We start from the raw sequence: 14,514 nt of genomic DNA on the forward strand, positions 1-14,514 counted from the left end.
TTATAAAATTGATGTGTATTCTATATGCTTACATAATATGTTCAATGGATATTAACAAAACACAACATAACGATATCATTTATAAGAAATTATAGGATTTATTAAAAATGTTAATATATTTGAACGCTTAGATATTATTGTCCAGTAATGGGATACATGTTTGAAGTTATTTGATATTCTTTTATCTTAGGTCTGTTTCCCAGAAGTGAACCTCGGGATCAAAATTAGAGTGCAAATGATTAAGAAAGGGCTTCCGCAAGAAAGATATTAGGGAGTGAGGAAGCTGGACAGGGAAGTGGGAGAAGCCAGGCAGGGATGTGCTTTCAGGAGATGTGCTGGCCCCAACTTGACCCTACAGGGAGCTCTGGAGTATAATCAGGATGGGACAATTGGCTGAGCTTTCCTGCTCCTGCACCAGGGAAGGGGAAGAGGAAGTCCACAGGCAATTCTGGCTCTTGGTAACCCAAAGCAGCTCCCCTATCCTGAGGTTGTCCTTAGAATGAACAGTCACCTGTGCAGGCAGATAGGAGCAAACACACACAGAAATGGCTCAGTGGATCTAAGGGGGTCCGGACAGAGCTGACAGTCTCTGTTTGCCATCCTTTGATCTTTTCAATGTATCTTTGGAGATGACACCAAACACTTACATTTGAGTAGGTAATGGAGGTGGTCTCCTGCAGCTCAGCCAGATGACCCCTTCCCAGTCCTAGAATGATGGGACCTAGGACTACCAAAACGAGTCAGCCACCATGTTACATGGATTTAGTGTATTCAGTGAATCTGCCAAGGGTTAAAGTGGCAATCTTCTTAAAATCTCTTGCCATATCTAGCTTTTACCCCCCCACCAACTTTTTTGAAATTAAACTTTTTATTTTGAGAAAATTGTAGCTTCACATGCAATTGCAGGAAATAACACAAGTAGATTTCCTGCAAGCTTTATCCAGCTTCCACCAATGATAACACCTTGCAAAACTGTAGTACAAGAACACAACCAAGATATCCACATCGATACAATCAAGATTCAAAACAATTCAGTCACACAAGGATCCCTCATGTTGCCTTTTTTCAATTGTACCCACTTGCATCTCTCCCATTGACTCCTTCCTTAATCTGTTCTCCATTTCAATAATTTTATATAAACATTTCAAGAATGTCATATAAGTGTAGTTCTATGGTACATAACCTTTTGGGATTAGCTTTTTTTTTTGCTTTGCATAATTCTCTAAAGATCATCGAAGTGGTTGTATGTATCAGTATCTCGTTCCTTTTTGCTGCTGAGTAGTGTTCCGTGGTATGGATGTGCCACAGTTTGTATAACATTCACACACTGAAGGAACATCAGAGACTTTTCCAGTTTTAGGCCATTACAAACAAAGCCACTGTGAACACTCCTGTACAAGTTTTTGTGTGAACATAAGTTTTTATTTCTCTGTGATCAATGCCCAGAAATACAATTGTTGGGTTGAACATAAGTTGCATGTTTACTTTTTTAATAAACTACCAAACTGCTTTCCAGACTGGCTGCACTATCTTACATTCTCTGGAGGAATGTATGTGTGATCTACTTTCTTCTCGTCGCAGCCAACATTTAGTGTTGTTATTTTTCATTTACTCATTCTGTTATATAGTAGTAATACCTCCTTGTGATTTTAATTTGCATTTCCCTACCGGCTAATGATGTTGAATATACTTTCACGTGCTTTTTGCCATCTGTATACTTTCAGTGAAACATCTATGTATGTTTTTTGCCCATTTTCTAATAAGAATTTTTACTGTTGAGTTTCAAGAGTTTTTTATTTCTTCTAGATATTTGGTTTGTAAATATTTCTTCCCAGTCCATAACTTGTCCTTCCTCCTCTTATCAGAGCTTTCACAGAGAAAAATTTGTACTTTTCTTCCTCTCTCTTTTTTTTTTTTTTTTGTGTGTGGCTTGTGGGGTTTTACTTTCCCAATCAGAGATCAAACCCGGGCCCTCAGCAGTGAGAGCACAGTCCTAACCACTTGATTGCCAGGGTATTCCTCAAAATTTGTACTTTTGATGAAGTGTAACATACCAATTTTTCCTTTAATGGATCATGTCTAAGGATTCTTTGCCTTGCCTGATATTCTGAAGACTTTTCTCTATGTTTTTCTTTCCTCAAAGTTATCACAGTTTTACATTTCACATTTAAGTCCATAATTCAAGTTAATGTTTACATAAGCGTGAGGTTCGTTCTTTTGCCTACAGGTGTACCATCACTCCAGCATCTTTCGCTGAAAGGCTATCCTTTGTCCACTGAGTATAATGCCCCTTAGCCTCCTCCTAGTAGAGTCCCCAGGGCTGGTTAAGTCCCTCCTCTGCAGGCCACAGCTCCTAAAAGGCAGCCCTTTCACAGGCCCTCTCTGCAGATTCTGTTACTGCTCCCTCCCCTCACTCCTTCACTGGCTGCGGAGCCCAGCAGTCTCCCTTGTGGTTTCCCCATACTCTGCCCACACCTTTGTAAACAGTCCCTTATTAAACTCTCCTCCCGTTACTCAATTTAAGTGAGCCATCTGTTTCCTGTTAGGACCCTGATGCCGCCTATAAATGATAAATTTTCCAAATCCCAAACATCAGACATATAGTCAATTGTCACAAAGCAATAATCATTTATTTTTTTTTTTGAAAAGTTGTTTACAGGTGTTTATATGCAAATGGATTTCCACTTCAAGACAGAGGAAGATAAGAATGTGACATTAAAATAGCATGCAAACACTTCTTTTGTTGCTTCATTTTCTTTCAACTGTGCCTGTTGTTGTAAGTGCAGTATTTGCTTATTTCAACTACCATACCACTACAGTCTAATATTGATCATTTATGTGTGCCACACACATCAGTTACACTCTCTGCATCAATTCATATCAAGAACTCTTGCTTGCCACCCAGTTATCACTCTGCTCAACCAGAACGAGACCACAGCCCTGCTCTTTCTATTAAGATAATTATATCACCCATAAATTTCACTGATTTACACCCATGCTCATCCCTTTCACGAGGACAGATAATCAAGAACTATGGTGTATGCAAAACTGAGGAAAAATACGTTATTTCCTAGTTGTATAAAAGGAAATAAACCTACCTAAGAAGCCAATGGCAGTAGAAGTAAAATAATGCATAAACCTTCACATAAAAATCTTAGAGTTCTGTGTGCTTGCTTTCTGATGATTTCTATCCAAAAGAAGTTTCTCATATTTTACTTAAAACTTAGCAAATATTTCACCATTACAAAGATTAAGTTGTATCTACACAGCCAAAGTGAAGTGGAATTAAGGCAATTGTCCAGATAACTCAAGATTAAAAAACAAAAACCTCTCTAAAGTAATGGGCACATCTCTATATGCAAAGGCAGGTAAAGGACTGAGACTGAAACCGTTTTCTGCTACTCAAAATAACGAAATCTACTTCTACCACCATTACTTGTATTTTTCCAAAATTTCAATGTTTTTGACTGAAAGGTTCCAGAGCTTTGCTATCTGAGTGATGATCTCAGTGAGTATAGACACAGACTAAAGGAAAAAGCTGCAGTTTCCAGCTTAATTATACAGACTAGTTATCAACATTGACCCCTAATAAATGAAAAATTTGCTTTTTATAAACTTATGTTAGGGGTGAAACGGACCTATGAATTCACCTAGCCCAGCTCCCTAATTTTAGACAAGGAAATTGGAGTCCAGACAGGTTCAGCAACTTGCTCAAGGTCACATTGAGACCCAGTCCAGCACTTTTCCCTACACGACACTTCGTTACATCATCGGTTTACCAAGTGTGCCTACATGTGGCAAACCTTTCCAATTGTTTCATTCAGTGTTTTCTCCCTGGTACATTTTGTCTGGTCCTATCTAGAAAAGGTGCTAAGGATACATGTAGATGAGGGCCTATGATTCAGCTACCACTAATCAAGGGGATATTTCCCCATACTTTAAAATAAATTCAGTACTTCAAATAAGAATGGAACCCATGTGGAAGAACACTGGTTTGTTTGCTATCTTTTAAACCCATGCACTCATGAGCTCTTTTTTAGGGGGGAGAGGGGAGGGGAGGAGGGAAAGAAGGAGAAATATGATGAAATCAGAAAAGGCTGATAGATTTGGCTTCTTTAGCGCGTCATATGTTGCATACAAACAGTCCAAATAGCAAAGATTGAGAAATACTAGGCCAAAGAATTTGGGCTCCAACGCTTCAACCATCAAATGGGACAGGCCAATGAACTAGACCAATGCTTTCAGTGGCCTTTGATTTGATTCCACTGGTATAGACACAGTCCAAATTCAATGTCAAATTTATTTTAACATTGAGGTGAAAGTGCTACTAAACAGAAAATGTAATAAAGTCAATAACTATTAAGCAAATGGCTTCTTATTTTTATAACAAGGAAAAACTTTTTTGGCAAACGGTTCTATAGTTATAGAATATGAAGACATTTAGAACTAATCTCCCCAATATGAAAATGTCCCCAAATTATCAAGTTGAAAGGCACATACCACTGCCCCAGCAGTTCATTCAAGCTGTGTTTAGCATATGGAATTTTAATTGTGCTTTTAGCTTGTTATCAATGCAATATGGCCTTAAAAAGTGACATCCGTGCATATGTATAATTTCTTTTCAAAAGGACCCATCCTCTTCCCCTTTTCTGATTTTCACTTTCTGAAGATCAATTTTTGTTAGTTCTTTGTTTTATAAGGGACCTAGTCCATCACGGTCTCAGAAAAATACACTTCACAGTTTGTGCTCTAATTTGTCTAGAAACCGAGTTTGAGTTATCTTTGTGTCCTAATACAAAATGGACTTTCCTGAAGTATCAGTGTGATGGTACTTCCATATCGTCATTTGTTGGAAAGCAAAAGTCCTGGATTATTATCTTTTCTCACTGGTTGTTTAAGGCTTACTTCGCTTCCAGAAGAGACGATTGGCAAACTATTATCCATGTGGTATCTGATAAGGTGGCCAACATTATCAAATACATGATCCTTGGTCCTCACCTTGAAAAGGAAATACAAATGTATTTAGGTTAAATGATAATAGTTCTCCTGAAAGGCATAAACAATCACAGGGTAAAAACAGACATATCCTTGAATGAGGTAACTGGCTGAATAAGGAAAAGTAAAGGTATTTTTCAATTCTGTATCCCATAGTAAACAATTTTTTCATTCCCAATTACCTTTTTTTAAAAAATTTATTCTTTTTTTTAAGATTTTTTTTTTGATGTGGACCATTTCAAAAGTCTTATTGAATTTGTTACAATATTGCTTCTGTTGTATGTTTTGGGGTGATTTTTTTTTTTAGCCCTGAGGCATGTGGGATCTTAGCTCCCCAACCAGGGGTTGAACCCACACTCCCTGCATTGGAAGGCGAAGTCTTAACTCCTGGACCACCAGGAAAGTCCCCCCAATTACCTTTGTAAAGCAACTGTCATTCCCAGTTAGGAAAATGGTAAACATTTGTCTCCCAATCCAAATTTGCAACCAACCTCTTTGCCATGTTAATTTTTGATACATTCTATCATGTACATTCCTATAAATATTTTGCCTCATAAAAGTATGACCTCATCTGCTCGCTTCTGGTTATCATTTGCATGTGATATCTTTAACCATCCTTTCACTTTCAGGCTATGTGTGTCCTTAAATCTAAAGTGATCCTCCTATAAAAAGCACACATATAGTTGGATCTTGTCTATCCAGCTATTCTGCATCTTTTGTTTGGGAAGTTTAATCCATTTACATTTAAATAATTATTTATAGAGAAGGACTTACTATTTTGATAATTGGTTTTGTCCAAGATCATTTCTGTCTACAGGTATCCTCTGCTCTAGCCATACCTCATTTATTTGACTTAATACCACTCTACTGCTCTGTTTACTCCTGTGATTCCTTCCCTATGCTCCAAATGTCCCCCTTTAAAATTTTTGCCCTCTTTCAAGGTTCATCTAATATGTCAGACCCTGCAAGAAGCCTTTTCAGTTTGCCTCAACTGGAGCACCCCCCTCTATACTGAGAAACACCATAATGCTTTGGAAGAATCATTCTTATGTTATTCGCCCTTCATTATTCAAGCATCTGTCCTATGAAATTATCAGCACCGTGAGGCAAGGACTCTGTATGTGATACTGAACAATAGGTGACTGTGAATCCCAGTACTTCCACATAGGAGGTATTCATTTAGTTCACTGAATTGCACTGAGAAGGGCAAAAAAAGGTTGTCCTCTAAGTGATCCTCTAAGAGTGGCTCCCACTCAAACCTCTCCACTAGCCTCTATTTACCACTTCCTGCTCCAGCTGGAGTGTTCAAGAAAATGAAAACCCTTAACCTTAAACACTCTTCAGTATCAGGTTTTAGACCTATCATTCAGAGCAACCTGAATCACGAGATCCTGTGAAACTGTAATGGGGGTCAATAATACCTTGCCTTCGGGATCCACCAGGAGAAGATGTTTTGCTTGGCCTCCCTGTAGCCCACTCAGCACATATTGGCCAGGAGATGTTGTACTCTCTCGAACCAAAAAGTCCCCATCTTTTACCAAGAGGCTCTCTGCTGCTTTCCTGCTCAGCTTGCCGTGGTAGCAGTCTTCATTCCGCAGCTGCTGCTTAATATGTGGCAAAGAATGTGAGCTGGCAGTCTGGGCTATGGCACCTGGCTGAACAGTTTCTGGTGCCTCTGGAGTCAAAACACAAAGAGAGACACCAAGTTACCTCCTCAGCCATTCTTTCACGCATCCATTCATTCACTCAGCAAATGTAATTTGAGGCCCTACTGTGTGTCAGGCACTTTTTAAATAGTGCTGTTTCTGGAACAAATGGGGTTTTTGTTTCCAAAACATCCAACAGGCTCTAATTTAATGGTAGATCCAAACATTGCCTTTGGCTTCTGTTACCGGGAAAGGCTTGCCCAGGTGCAGGAGTTTTCCTTTCAAATGAGAAATGGAACTGACCCATGAGAACTGCTTTCATAAGTGCAGAGAGAGGCTCTTTATGTCCCATGGGCTGTATGTTAAAGAGAAAGAGGTTTATACTGTACCTGGATTATAGATAACTTCCAAAACATTCCCAAATGCTTGAAAATGCCTGCAATAACTTTGGGCTATGCCCATTTTTTAACATTTAGTTTTTTCTTTTAAACCAAATTACTAATGTGCTTCAGAGATGCTTCTGTCCATCTGTTAAAGCTAAGCTGAAGCTCCCAGCATTCCTAGTAAACGACCACTCTGTTGTTTGTGTAATTTCCCTGCCTGGACAAAGCAGACCTGATCAAGTATAAGAAGGTGATCATCAGGGAGGCATGGTCTGAGGCAAGTCCCTGTGGCTCTACAGAATAAATGTCATCCAGAGTTAAGACCACTGGGGATGAGAAGGTACACCCAGGTAGCCCCTTCTAGTCTTATTGGTACTCATAGTAATAACAATTATTATGTAGTTCCCATTTATTGAGCATGATAGGCACTGCTCAATACTTTACATATGGTATCCTGTTTGACTCTCAAAATTAGACAGGAAGGAAATGGATCTTTTAAAAGGTTAAATGACTTACCCAAAGTCACACTGCTAACATGTTGTTGATCTGGGATTTGAAATGAGATCTATCATCAGAGACCAGGTTCTTAATCACCGCACTCTAAAAGTCTTGGCTTGGATGATAAAATCTTTTAATTTTCAAAACTGGTCTAGCCACTCTACTTCCATATAACCCACAAAGGTCCCTAAATAGATAGCAAGGCTATTAGGATGATATACAGCATCTCCAGAAGTAATAACACAAAATTCTTAGGTCTGAATCCAGATAGAAGCTGTATATTTATTTATTTATTTTTTTGGCTGGGCCAGCACAGCACGCGTGATCGAATCTGTGCCCCCTGCAGTGAAAGCATGGAGTCCTAACCACTGGACTGCCAGGGAAGTCCCAAAAGTTGTATGTTTAAAATGGCAAGTTTACTAGGAAAATAACCACACAAATCAGACTTTGCCTTTTTAAATGCAAAGGATCTTTTGCATAGAAACCAGCTTTCTCTTTATAAATACAAAGGTGTGTTTACATCTCCTTATGCAAGGGTCTCACAGATGAGAAATCCTCTTGACTTTAAGTTTTACAACTTACACAAGTGCCCTGGAGATACAAACCAGTCTCCTGTTAATATGTTATAATTTTGTCCCTATTTAAGAACTTCTCTGCATATCACAATTTCGGTGCAGCATTCATGAATACAACTTTTTGAAAATATCTTTAGTTTGTACCTAATGGCTAAAACATATTCTCCTCCACAAACAATCAGGTTCTATCTATTGTTACCAGAAAAAGGCTGAAGAAATGTGTCCAGATTTGATGAATAATATTTGTAGTTGGCCTTAGTGCTGCCTTCTTTCAAGCATAATAGAGAACATCTGATAAGTAGCTATGTGTGTGTGTGTGTACATGAGAAAGTGTGTGAGTGTGAGGGAGATGCACGCATGTGTGTGTAGGCGCACACATCTTAGTGCATGCTGGCTTTTGGTTTATCCTGAGATTGTGGAGCACTCTTGGACAAGGACAAAACAAAAGAAAAACAGACATTATATCATCTTGAAAAGAGGCAATAGATCATGGGCCAGCCTGAGGATATGGATGTTATTTTCCTAACATACTTTCCCAAATTAGCACAATTTCAATCATCCTAACATTTGCTGAAAATATAACTTTTCTAAAAGCTGGGAGATTTTCAATCATCCAAAGATTTGCTGAAAATACAATGTTTATAAAAGCAGAATATCTAAAATATTTTTTAAACTTTTAATTTTAAAAGCTACACGTTATTTTTTTCTTATCTGGTAAACACAGAAAAACAAAATTAATCACCTTCCATCCTATCACCATATACAACCACTATTTAACATTGTGGTGCATTGTCTAGTATTGACTCCTTTTCTTACATAAAGTGGACTTTGAGAGATATAATCATAATTTAAATATAGTTATTTATATATAATTTCCCTATAACATTTAATGAAATATTAACTTGATATAGTTTCTCAGAAGTACTGAAGGTTAAGGAAGCAACAAGGAAGGTTGCTTAAATCACTCTAGATTTAATTGAGGACAAAAAAGAAAAAAGTGACAGGAAACATGGAAGAAAGGAATCATGTCATCTTGGAGTTCCCATTAGCAACTAAAGACATATCGTCACAACCAGGAATTCAGGAAAATGTAAGATATATATGAATATTCACACCCATATGTTTCCAGTGAGTTAAACCTTTGAAACAGGGGAATGTGACTTAAGGAAGAGAAAAAAAAATCTAGATTAAACAATTGCAAATAATTCCAATGAGAAAGAATGAGATATTTAAAGAAATCAATGTGAACTGTGAAGACAGCATATTGATGCATTCAATTTTTTAAAATCACATGTAAATGGATGTGTTTTTTTGACAGTACTGATTATTACATTAGCAAAGGAGGCAGAAAAATTAGATGTCCATCATTAAGGGACTGGGTATACAAATTATGATGCACTCATACAATAGAATACTATAAAGCAATTGAAAATAACAAAGTTTATGCATCCAACATAAGAGCATCTAAATATATAAAGCAAATATTAACAGATCTGAAGGAAGAAATCAACAGCAATACAATAATAGTATGAGACTTTACTACCACACTTTCAACAATAGATCATTCACACAGAAAATCATAAGGAACATTGGACTTAAATCGCACATTAGATCAGATCAACCTAACAGACATTTATGGAACATTCCATCCAAAAGCAAAAGAATACACATTCTTCTCAAGCACACATGGGACACTCTCCAGGAGAGATCCTATGTTAGGCCACAGAGCAAGTCTTAATAAATTTAAGAATATGGAAATCATATCAAGCATCTTTTCCAACCAAAGTGGTATGAAACTAGAAATCAATTATAAGAAGAAAACTGGAAAATTCACAAATATATGGAGATTAAACAGCATGCTACCAAAGAACTAGTGGGTCAAAGAAGAAATCAAAAGAGAAGTCAGAATATAACTTGAGGCAAATGAAAATTAAAATATTTTGAGACGAATGAAAACTACACACCAAAACTTACGGGATGCAGCAAAGGCAGTTCTAAGAGGGAAGTTTTTAGCAACTAACAACCTACATTAAGAAAAATGAAAGATTGCAAATAAACAACATGACTTTACACCTCAAGAAACTATAAAATGGAAAACAAACTAAACTCAAATTTAACAGAAGGAAAGAAAAAAAACAAAGATCAAAGAAGAAATAAATGAAACAGAGGCTAAAAATATAATAGAAAAGAAATTAGGCTGGTTTTTTAAAAGATAAACAAAATAAGCAAACATTTAACTAGACTGACCAAGAACAAAGAGAGAGGACTCAAATAAAATCAAAAAAGAAAAAGGAGATGTCACAAGTAATACCACACAAATACAAGGGATCATAAGAGACTACACTGAACAATTATATGCCAACAAATTGGGTAACTTAGAAAAAATGGATAGATCCCTAAAAACATACAACCTACCAAGCCTGAAGCATGAAGAAACAGAAAATCTGAACCGATGAATTACTATTAAGAAGGTTGAACAACTAATCAAAAACCTTCCAACAACAACAGAAAAAGGTCCACAACCAGATGGCTTCACTGGTGAATTCTAGCAAACATTTAAAGAGTAATTAATATCAATTCTTCTCAATCCCATCCAAAAAATAGGAGGGAACACTTCCAAACTCATTTACAAGGCCAGCATTACACTACTACCAAAACCAAAGATACCACACGAACAGAAAAATACAGGCCACAGGTAACACACTCACCTGAGCAGAGTGATTTTAAGCCCCACCAGAACCACATGGAGTGGTTCCCCAAAGGAAAGGGTGCAGCTTACAGAAGAGGGCAGAGAAGAGTAGGCAGAACAACCCATTACCTCTTGCAGATCACAACAGGGAGGTTATGGTACCAGGATTCTAGACTAGATGGTCACAGTAAAAAGCTATTAGTGAAAATAGATAACGAGGACCTACTGTATAGCACAGGGTACTCTACTCAATGCTCTATAATAGCCTATATGGGTAAGGAATCTGAAAAATAATGGATATATGCATATGAATAATTGAGTTACTTTGCTGTACACCTGAAACTAACACAATATTGTAAATAAACTATACTCCAATACAAAATAAAAATTAAAAAAAATAAAGAATATGTGTAAAAAAAAAGAAAAGAAAATTACAGGTCAATACCACTGATGATCATAGATGTAAGAATCCTCAACAAAATATTAACAAACCAAATTCAACAATACATTAAAAGTACACCAAGTGGGATTTACTCCAAGTACAAAAGGACAGTTCAACAACCACAAATCAATGTGACACACCACATTAACAAAATGAAGGATAATTGTGATCATATGATCATCTCAATAGATGCAGAAAAGGCATTTGACAAAAGTCAATATCCATTCATGATAAAAACTCTCAACAAAGTCCGTATAGAGGCAATGTACCTCAACATAATAAAGGCAGTATATGATAAGTCCATAGCTAACATCATGCTCAATGGTGAAAAGCTGAAAGCTTTTCCTCTAAGATCAGGAACAAAACAAGGACATCCATTCTCACCACTTTTATTCAACATAGTATTGGAAGTCCTAGCCAGAGTAATTAGGCAAGAAAAATAAATAAAAGACATCCAAATCAGAAAGGAAGAAGTAAAACTGTCTTATTTGTAGGTGACATTATATATAGAAAACCTTAAAAACTCCACACACACACAAAAAAAGAACCCAATCTGTTAGAATTAATAAATTCAGTAAAGTTGCTGGATACAAAATTAATACACAAAAATTAATTGCATTTCTATACACTAATAAACTATCAGAGAAATTAGGAAAACAATCCCATTTACAATAACATCAAAAAGAAAAAGATACTTAAGAATAAACTTAAGCAAGGAAGTGAAAGATCTATACACTGAAAACTATAAGACATTGATGAAAGAAACTGAAGAAGACACAAACAAATGGAAATGAATTCTGTGCTCATGAATTAGAAGAATTAACATTTTTAAAATAACCAAATAACAATAACCAAAGCAATCTTCAGATTCAATACAATCCCCATCAAAATTTCAATGGCATTTTTCACAGAAAAAGAACAAACAATCCTAAAATTTGCAAGGAACCACAAAAAATCTCAAATAGCTAAAGCAATCTTGTGAAAGCTGGATACAGCTGAAGGCATCATGTGTCCTGGCTTCAAACTATATTACAAAGCTATAGTAATCAAAACAATATGGTATTGGCATAAAAACAGACATATAGATCAATGGAATAAAACACAGAGCCAAGAAATAAATCCATACATACAGGGTCAATTAATTTATAACAAAGGAGCCAAGAACAGACAATGGGGACTGGATAGTGTCTTCAATAAATGGTGCTGGGAAAGCTGGACAGCCACATGTAAAAGAATGAAACCTATTTTGCACCATACACAAAAATCAACTCAAAATGGATTGAAGACTTGAACATAAGACCTGAAATCATAAAACTCCTAGAAGAAAACAAGGGGTAAGCTCCTTGACATCAGTCTTGACAATGGTTTTTTGGATTCGACACCAAAAGCAAAGGCAACAAAACCAAAAACAAGCAAGTTGGGACTACATCAAACCAAAAATCTGCAAGCAAAGGAAATCATCAACAAAATGAAAAGGCAACCTACAGAATGGAAAAAAAATATTTGCAAATCATTTATCTGATAAGGGGTTAATATCCAAAATATACAAAGAATACACACAACTCAATAGCAAAAATTCCGATTAAAAAATGGGCAGAGGAACTGAATAGACATCTTTCCGAAGAAGACACACAAATGGCCAACAGGTATATGAAAAGGTGCTCAACATCACTAATCATCAAGAAAGTGAAAATCAGAACCACAATGAAATATCACCTCACACCTGTTAGAATGGCTATCATCAAAAAGATAAGAGGTAAGTGTTGGTGAGAAAAGAGAACGCTTGTGCACTGTTGGTGAGAATGTAAATTGGTACAGCCATATGGGAAACAGTATGATGGTTCTTCAAAAAATGTTTTAAAAAACTGCCATATGATCCAATTCCATTTCTGGGTATGTATGTATCTGAAGGAAATGAAACCACTATCTCGAAGAGATATCTACATCCCCATGTGCACTGAAGCATTATTTATGATATCCAAGACATGGAAACAATGTAAGTATCTACTGGCAGATGAACAGATGAGATAAATACACAGTGGAATATTATTCAGCCATAAAAAAGCAAGTCCTGCCAACTGCAACAAGGATAGAACTTGAAGGCATTATGCTAAATGAAATAAGTCAGACAGAGACAGACAGACACTATGTGATCTCATTTATATGGGGAATCCAAAAAACAGAACTCACAGAAACAGAAAACAGATTGGTGATGGCCAGAGGCAGAGAGTGAAGGATGGGGGAAATGATAAAAAGTTACAATCTTCCAGTTATAAGATAAATAAGTTCTAGGGATGTAATGTACAATACAGCAACCACAGTTAACAATTCTGTTGCATTCGAAAGTTGCTAAGAGAGTAGATTTTAAAAGTTCTCATCACAAAGAAAAAAAATTGTAACTATGTGAGGTGATGGATGTTAACTAAACTTAACATGGTAATTGTTTTGCTACATACATATACATACATAAAATCATTATGTTGCATACCTTAAACTAATACAATGTTATATGTCAATTTTTCTCTGAATAGAAGTGGAGAAAAGAAAATTACAAAGCATATTATGTGCTACTTTGGACAAATCTCTAAAATAGAAGAGTAAAAAAAAAACAAGTACAGAAGGGGATACTCCATTTATTTTTAAAAAGATAGATTAGATAGAAGGATTGATCATTAAATCAATCTGTAGATAGAGGTACATAAGAAGATAGATAAATACTTCACTATGCATTAACATTTTGGAAGTAATCAGAATAAACTGTTAATATCCTAGGGAACTGTATACAATATTAAGGCTTGGGAAGGTACATATTTTAAAATACCATTATTTATTATTTGGATTTCTTCCAAGAGTATTTGTACTACTTTCAAATTAAAAAAAAACACTGTGGAATTTAAAAATGTATACACGAATCAAGATCGCCACATAACTGAAGGTAAAATCAGAAAGGGGATATAATTTCGTGAGGAAAGTGTCAGGGTTGGGGGACAATCCTCGGTTTTCTGCTGTGGGAAGAAAAGCCTGCGCCTTTCTCCCCACGTGTTGTAAGACACCATCTCTGACTCTGGAGGACCATAAGCAGTCTCTTTACGCAAGTAGTTATAAAGTTGCCAGAACAATGAATTAATTAAAACTGAACCACTGACCCTAGGACAAATGCAGGTTTAGGTTCTACCAAGCCTCAGGTCACAATATTTTCATCAATCAATCAATACATAACCTTGTTTTATGTGTTTCTGTTTAAAGACACCTTATTTAGTATATATTGTTGTTGATTTAATAACAC

The 14,514-nt window shown here is 36.3% G+C and overlaps 1 protein-coding gene across 1 annotated transcript in view; it reads right to left on the bottom strand.

Moving 5' to 3' along the window:
• Positions 1-2,667: 2,667 nt before the first annotated feature.
• SHC4 (SHC adaptor protein 4) overlaps positions 2,668-14,514 on the bottom strand; it is a 124,706-nt gene continuing 112,859 nt past the window's right edge. The window contains exons 11-12 of the mRNA XM_057724513.1: positions 6,417-6,670; positions 2,668-4,998 (exon numbers count right to left, since the gene is read on the bottom strand). Of these exons, the coding sequence (XP_057580496.1) occupies positions 4,843-4,998; positions 6,417-6,670 (410 nt within the window). The 3' untranslated portion in view covers positions 2,668-4,842. The remainder of the gene's footprint in view (positions 4,999-6,416; positions 6,671-14,514) is intronic.

This window comes from Hippopotamus amphibius, chromosome 2 (assembly GCF_030028045.1).
Source record: "Hippopotamus amphibius kiboko isolate mHipAmp2 chromosome 2, mHipAmp2.hap2, whole genome shotgun sequence".
NCBI classification, from domain to species: domain Eukaryota; kingdom Metazoa; phylum Chordata; class Mammalia; order Artiodactyla; family Hippopotamidae; genus Hippopotamus; species Hippopotamus amphibius.